The 7,876-nt window shown below is 47.6% G+C and overlaps 1 protein-coding gene across 1 annotated transcript; it reads right to left on the reverse strand.

Moving 5' to 3' along the window:
• Positions 1-2,434: 2,434 nt before the first annotated feature.
• ppp1r15b (protein phosphatase 1, regulatory subunit 15B) lies at positions 2,435-7,821 on the reverse strand. Its single transcript, XM_007540905.2, has 2 exons — positions 5,823-7,821; positions 2,435-3,726 (listed from the first exon to the last, which is right to left on the reverse strand). The coding sequence occupies exons 1-2, from the start codon at positions 7,200-7,202 to the stop codon at positions 3,523-3,525; spliced, it is 1,584 nt and encodes a 527-aa protein (XP_007540967.1). The 5' UTR covers positions 7,203-7,821; the 3' UTR covers positions 2,435-3,522.
• Between the last annotated feature and the right edge of the window lie 55 nt (positions 7,822-7,876).

A 7,876-nucleotide genomic window follows, 5' to 3' on the forward strand; every position in this document is an offset into this window, starting at 1 on the left:
ATGAGACATGAGAATGAAGTCCCAGATAAACTCAGATATGCAGCCATTCTACAAATTACTCAGGTGCTTTTTATAAATTATTTCATATACAGTGATCCCTCGCTGTAACGCGGTTCACCTTTCACGGTTTCGCTGCTTCGCAGATTTTTTTGTGCAGTTTTTTTCCACAGTGTTCTGCGTCCTGATTGACCGTATGATTGGGAAAAACAGTCTCCGCGCTTCTTCTCTACCTGAGTGCCAATAAAGTTACGGTATTTAATACAGATTGGAAACTGAAACTTTGAATGCCAGCTGGAAAAAACTGTGGCCAGAGGCAGCAGAACCCGACCGGAGGCTCAGATTCGTCGCTCTGCCGTAGATCCAGCTGTGAATCTCTGGGGCAGCTTGGAGGAGACGCTTTAATGACTCGACTCCGGATCACATTAAGGCCCGATTGATGAACATCCGCTGATCTGAAAACAGGTTTTGTTCTTTGGTTTCAATGTAGAGTATTTATTTATGCTGTGTAATAACTGTAAAAAAACAAAGGCAATTACTTCACGGATTTCGCCTATTTTCAGAACGCATCCCTTAAGAAAAACAAAGGTTCGCTGTAAATGTAATGTTTACTTCATTTTTTTTTCTACAGCAAAAGTTTTGTTAAAAAAGCGTAAAAGGTTAAATTTCAAAATGTTGTAAAAACTTTTTGTTTTAAAATAAAAATCTGTGGGGGGGAAACATTCCACAAGCATCCTCATTCAAACACATTCACTTAAATTTTCACTTTGTGGTTCATGTTCACATTTTTTATTCACTGTATATCAAATATATTTTAAATTTAACTGAAGATATGACATAATACAATATATAATATTAAATAAAATACGAAGACTTAAATCTTATTGTATGGACTAGGTCATCAAATCACTAAGTTGCCTGTAGGAATTTTTAATGTCCAGCAGGTGTCAGTATTGAGTGACAGTATCGAGACAGAATCGACAGTTTTGCTGTGTCGAAACGACACATGACGCCTCATCTACCATCACTACTGGTAATACAGACATATCATAATACAGACATTTATCAAAGCTCTATGAGACAGTGTTTTGTGTCATCTTAAAGGGAATCCTCTTGGGTTTCATGTAAGCCGCTCTTTGAGTCTCTCTAATCGACAGAGGTCACTAAAGCTCTTTAAAACAAAAATAATGGTACAAATTTGTCCCTCCAAGACTTTTGTAATTTCTTTCGGAGGGGATTTCCCATGGCAATGTTGCGAAACCAAATGCTTAGTACAACACAAAGTTTTCTTTTATCAGCCTTTCTTTTGCTTTTATTTTCATTTTGAAGTAAGCTATGCCACAAACATCCAATCCAATTTTTATTAACGAACAGACTTGGCCACACCCATCCATGATCACTAAATATGCAAAGTTTTTAGAAGAAAATTTTTGTTGATGGGAAGGAACTACGGTAAAATATTTTATAGACCAGGGGTGCCCAAGTCCAGTCCTCGAGAGCTACCATCCTGCAACTTTCAGATGCATCCCTGCTTCAACACACCTGAATCAAATGAATGGCTCGTTATCAGGCCTCTGTAGAGCTGATCCCTATGGATACTTTTCAAACTTGCAGGATGGTAGCTTTCGAGGACTGGACTTGGGCACCCCTGTTATAGACGAACAGAGTATAAAACAATTACCCTAAAAAGTTAAGTTCCGAAACTTTAAAGGCAAATGATAAACATTACATGCTTATTGTATTACTGTACAGATGGAAAAGTATAGAGCCCTCTAGGGGACATGGCGAATTTATTTTCTTTTGCATTACCTCACAAAACCTTTTTGAAATAATTCACATTATTTCTGCATTTTTAATTGGGGGAAGTGAGTCGGGGGGATTTTGTCGGTACAAAATGTTTAGATGCCGCTGCTCTAAGGATTCAAAGAATAACACACCCATGCTGTCTGATTAATGGAATCGGTTATGATCCGTATGTCGAAGTCACAAGCCCTCATTACCTTAACTGGTTCTTCGGTGTGTTTAGGTGTCTCTTTGGCGCCCAGTTCGTTAGCTATAAATAAAAGTAATCAAAAATAGGAGAAATTTATACTTACATAAACGTCATGATGAACGCAGGCCTGTATCTGATTTCATTTTTCCACCTTGGGTTACCACCACGTTTGAAGCTTCCGGTTTCTGGTCTGAGTACTTCCTGTTTTAGCTGCAACACCACCGGCGTCCACTATGATTGGTTAATTAAATGTGCGCCTTGTTAAACATAATAAAACATCTAAATTTAAAATAAATTATGCCAATAGACGCAGCAGAAATAAAATATTTCGGATTTAAGGAATAAAAATATGTTTATTTTCCCGGTAAATTGTTGAAATGCACGCGAGTTCCCAGCTAACCTGAATGCAACGCAGCATCCAGCAGAAATAAGACAGGACTCCGATTTCGATCAACAGCGATTATTTATTAGCTCATCGTTAATCTGGGCAGAGATGAAGAAGCAGAACCAGTGAGCTCCAATCAAACTACGAGTTAGAAAAATAAAACCTTCTTCTGATTAAAATGCCACCAAAGATCCTTATCCTGATCAAACTGGGAGGTTCACTCTGATTAATATTTTCAGTCCTGAACATGATGGAGCAGATTCTGCTTCCTGTACTTACATCTGTTGAACGTCCCATTCAGCTGCGGGTCAGTGAATGTACCAGGAGACCACTGCAGGTGACTCTACCCGTCAGTGTCCTGCAGATCCAGTCGCTCTAAAAATGATAATTTAACAAACACCTGTGGAGTTTAATAATCATCAGCTGAGCCTCCAAAACCAGTCAGAACCGGACTGGATCCACTGGTTATCAGTGAGCCTGGAGTTAAACTGATTAAAATACATTTGGGATTCAGAACTTTGAGAAATAAATTCAGTTTGAATCAAAATATTGTTAGAACCTCAGAATTCCCACACTTTCTCGGACCCTGAAGGCAGCGACTGATTGTTACTATGGAAACTAAACCCATAGTGCAGGTTCTGCTGCTGCCTTCAGGGCCGCTCAGAGAGTGGGAACAACCCTTCATCACCTCACATCTTCCTCTGACAGAACCAGACCTAACCCAAGACTGGGACCAGACTGGATCAGAACCAGAATCGGACCTGTTTGAACAATGAGCGCCTTCTGCTGGATGTTTAACACCTCAGTGATGCCCAGCAGCACCAGAACACTGACTCTTCTTCTTTGGCTTTAATGGGACCAACTGGCTCCGCCCCTCGTTAAGCAGCTTGTTAACACACCTGCTCAGGTTTTAATTAGAGCCCAAATCCTTAAAATAAACTTTTAATTGGCAACAGACTGATTTTTAATAAAGTCAAAATTCCTTCAAATGTTGGACCTGCTGGTCAGAGCAGAACCAGCGGAACCAGAACCAGCAGGTGGCGGGGCTGAATGCCGGCCTCTGATTGGCTCTGTAGTGATTTGGTGAAAGCAGCAGCTATTCAAAGTCCGACCTGCGCATCAGAACCGGGTCGGAACCGGGCCCGGGTCAGGAGTCAGAGGGGGCGTAGAGTCCCTGGTAGACCCGCCAGCGGTGCGCTGGCGCCAGGCAGAAGCCGATACTGTGCTCCACTTCCTGGCAGCGGCGCCGGAACCGGCAGCGGTCGCGGGCCAGCTCCTCCCACGGGCCGCGCCGGTCCTCCTCCTCACTGCAGCTGGCAAAGAACTCCTCCACCTCGTCACAGAACCGGACCTGGGGGTGCAAGGTCAGAGGTCACTGAATTGATCACATACAGAACCAGCTGAAGACAAATCAATGAATCATTTAGGCCGGGGGTGTCCAGGCTGGGTCCTGGGGGCCCGGCATCCTGCATGTTTTATTCTCTCCCTGGTTTTACACACCTGCATCAAATGACGGCTCATCAGAGGCCTCAGCAGAACCCTGACCTGATGAGGAGGTTGTTACTACCACCAGGGAGAGAATAAAACATGCAGGATGCCGGGCCCCCAGGACCCACTCTGGACCCCCTGATTTAGGGTCTCTGCAGAACAGAACCAGAACTGATCCAGTTCTGGTGCGCTCTGCCTCCCTGCAGCAATGTGAGACATTCTGGGCCGAAACATGAAGCTGAACCCAGCAGAGGTCAGAACACCGCGTCCCTGCAACCAGAACCAGAACCTTTAACCTGCAATTCTACCCCAATAGTCTGGACCTCTGCTGAACCTGAAGGTTCTGATGACACAGTCAGAACCTACTGTGGACTGTGACCCAGTACAGGGAGAGGGGTGGTTCTGAAGCACAGAAATATAACGGGATTGTTGCTTAGAGACATTTTTAAGGGCTTTATTTGAAAGTAATCCAACAGGAAAGAGGGTAATGAGAGAGCGGTGAAATGTCGCCAGGCCGGGAATCGAACCTGCGACCACCGACAAGAGGATGCATGGCCTCCATGTGGGGGTCATGCATTCCCCTGCGCCACACAGCACTGCCAATTAGAGATATTTTAACCCGGTTCTGGTAAAGTTGGGCCAGGTCCAATTAGAAATAAAATCTCCGGTTTAAAGAAAAGGGTTGTTAAATGAGGAAATGGTCCGATTTTTATCAGGATCTGACATGAGCAGCTAAATATCTACAAACCTTCACAAATGATCAACATGGATCTTCATTTCTATTTTTGGTGTCGGAGTTCTCGTAAAATTATGACTTTATTCTCCGTAATTGTATGAGAATAAAGTCGTAATATCAGAGATAAAAATATTTCCAAAAAGCTAATCGATAATCAATAAACATTGATTAATCGTCTGGCCAAGTTCAGGTTCTGATAGCAGTAAGTTGGCTTCATACAGAACCACATCCAGCGACCCAGCCTTCTGAACCAGCCAGAACCAGACCCAGTTTAAACCAGGGCTGTCCAATGTGCAGTCCGGGGGCCATCAGTGGCCCCTGGCGTGGCTTTGTGTGGCCGCTGGATGCAGCTCTGATCCGGACGGAGACTTTCTGTTTGTCTCTGCATGAGATTTTCAATAACTTTATAATATTTTTTAGGTACAAAACAAATGACTTTCTTTGTTTTCAATTTAATATCTGTTAGTTTGGCCATAAAACTACTGACATTTTTTGCTGAACAATCAATCACATCCATTAACTAAAATAGTCTAAATACAGTTCAGCGTTTTCACAGACGGTTCTCATTTTGTTTCTGGGAATAAAATAAAATTAATATCTTGACCAACACGTTTAGAAACTGTACAAGTTCAAGATCCTTTTTCGGACTTCAAATTCATTTGTCGCTGAGCAGCAAAAACCTGGAAGTAATTCTGAACCGCCATCTCGGTAGGCAATCGCAGCGCAAAGCATAGATGAACCCAACAAAAAGTAAATATATGGAAAAAAAAAAACATTTTAAGACTTAATAGCTGTAATGTTCTTATGTTGTTCATAAGTCAGATAGGAACAAGGTGAGAGCTTGTTCTAACCTTGTCGATGTTTATTGTTGTCATAGCAACTCATTAGCTTTTTTGTCTGAAATGTTGCAAAACGTAGCAAGAAAGTCCCTAAATTAATGTTAGCTGGAAACGTGAGCTGGTGGGCCAAACATCTCACAGAAGAGCAAAAGAGAAAAGCAGCTGATTTTTAGACCTAAAGGCTGGAGGATGTGTGAATCGTGCGATCCCCCAAAATGAAGGAAATCGGGCCGATTTATCGCTCAACTCCTGTTGGACACCAAACTGAAACCTTCTGGGTTCCTCCAACAGGAAGCAGCGCACTGCAGAAGAGGTTCTGGTTCTGAACCCAGAAGCAGGAAGTGAGGTGGTGAGCGGTCCTGGACAGGATGTGAGGTAACTGACCTTCTTGGTGCTCCGGTTGGAGGCAGCGGCCTCAGCGAAGCCGCTGTCCAACCTCTCCTCGGCCTCCTCCCTCCTGTACTCGGGCGGCACCGTCAGGTTCTGGTGGCCGGCCCTGGTTCTGGAGGGGGGCCCGGCGGGCCCTCGAGTCCTGAGAGGAGCCTGGAAGTTCAGGGGGCTGTAGGGGTCCAAGGAGGTGCTGAACGAGCGCAGCAGGCGTTGGCTCTCCGCCTCATCCGCCTCGCTGGCCGACGCCGAGTCGTCCCAGGTGTCCTGGCTGGAGGGGGAGGAGGAGGCAGCGAGGGAGGGCGCGGGGTCAGCCTGGGGGGTGCTGGGGTCAGCCGAAGGGCAGCGGCCGGTGTGCAGCTCTGCGGTGAAGCTCTGCGGGTTGTAGGGGTCCACCGTCCGTCTAAAGGAGCTCCAGAGACGCTCCGAGTCCTGGTCGGGTTCACTGTCTGAGTCCGACGCCTCATCATCCTCATCCTCATCAGAGGTTAGATCTGAGGAACCTTCGCTGTCGATCCCGTCGTCATCATCAGAGCCAGACTCGGACTCGGACTGGCTGCTGTCCTCGTCGCTGCAGGGCAGCCCCATGATGAAGGCGATGGATTTGTTTCCACACTGAGGCACTGACAGAACCTCCTCTGGTTCTGGTTCTTCTGGTACCGGCTCCATCTGAGGCTGCTGCTCCTCTGTCGGGGGGGTCGTGGTGCCCGGCTGGGTCAGCTCCTCCTCCAGGCTGTGGTAACCCTGGTCTTGTTCGGATCTAGGCTGAGCCGCCATGTTCTGGACTGTGTCTGCATTGTTGAGCTGCTGGGGGGGTCCAGAGCTTTCTGGCTCAGGGGGGCGGATGGTTTGGGACTCTGCCCCCTCCTCTTGGATGTCCCCCCTCCGCAGAAAGCTGCCCCACCACGGCCCGCTATTCCCGGCGGGGCTCGCCGCCCAGGCCTTCCTTCCAGCGGCCTCCTGGGAGCCCAGCAGTGCCCGGACGGAGGAGAAGTACCCGACCTGCGGCTGGATCTCCGTCCCGACATGCCGCACCGACACCGCGCTCAGCCAGGGCACAGAGCCGGTGAGCCCCGGCTCCAGGAGGCCGGCTGCTCCGTCATGTGGACACTGCGTGAAGCTGAGATGATGCGGGATTATTTCATTCAGCTGCCGTAAAATCTCCCTTTCCTCGCCGATGAAGCTGTTGCTGAGGTCTGCGGGAGCCGCGCTCCACCGCCGAACCTTCCGCAGTAGCGACAGCGCGGGCCTCGACAGGAGGCCGATCCACGAGCTTTCCTGGCTGTCAAATCCCACCGAGGCGACGCCGAAAGGGACAGATGAAGGAGCGCTCTGGCCGTCAGATAGACGTCCTTCAGTGTAAAAGTTTCTGAACATGTTGTCTCGTTAACTGGGAGTAAACAGGCCAGCTGCTAATATGACAGCTGTCAAACACTTAGAAACCAGCGAGGCTGCGCGGAAACCAGGAAATATCCTCCAGAAAACCGGCGTCAGATTCGAAATGGTGCTGGGACTTCTTCCGTGTGGAACCTGAGTTGAAATACAGAGCCAGGAAGGACATGTTGGATCCGTGAAACAGCGACTGGTCTCTGTCTAAACAGCGTAAGAGATCCATTTTGTCCGGTTCCGACTGCGGAGAGCCGCGGGAGGCTAGGCTACTTAGCACGCTAAGCTAGTTAGCACGCTAGCTTAGCATAAGCAGCTAACTGACGGTTGGTTCCCCGGGGAGAAATCCTTTAAAACTCGCTCAGATGAACACCTTCACCCGCTGTAGATTTCACTTCTGTCCTCCGGTCGGTAATACTGCTTGATGTCCGTCCACCAGGGAGATGAAACCGCCGGGGAACCGAGTTGTCCGTCTGCCTCTCAGGTGAGAGATTTCATCAGAAAGTCCGCGGACCGTCCCTTCCTTTTCCGGTAAGCGGCAGGCGCGGCGCGCTGCCGCGCGGCAGTTGCTTCAACGCCGTTGCGTTGCATAAAGCACTGGAAGATGCGTGCGTGCCACGTGCTGATGAGCGCGAGTACCCTACAAAGGTCAAAGGTAACAGGTT

Source organism: Poecilia formosa, unplaced genomic scaffold (genome assembly GCF_000485575.1).
Source record: "Poecilia formosa unplaced genomic scaffold, Poecilia_formosa-5.1.2 Scaffold572, whole genome shotgun sequence".
In the NCBI taxonomy this organism is placed as follows: domain Eukaryota; kingdom Metazoa; phylum Chordata; class Actinopteri; order Cyprinodontiformes; family Poeciliidae; genus Poecilia; species Poecilia formosa.

Coding starts and splice junctions, on each gene's coding strand:
- ppp1r15b (XM_007540905.2), bottom strand. CDS start 7,202: ATGTTCAGAAACTTTTACACTGAAGGACGTCTATCTGACGGCCAGAGC. Junction 3,727..5,822: donor CCAACCGGAGCACCAAGAAG/GTCAGTTACCTC, acceptor TTGCACCCCCAG/GTCCGGTTCTGTGACGAGGT.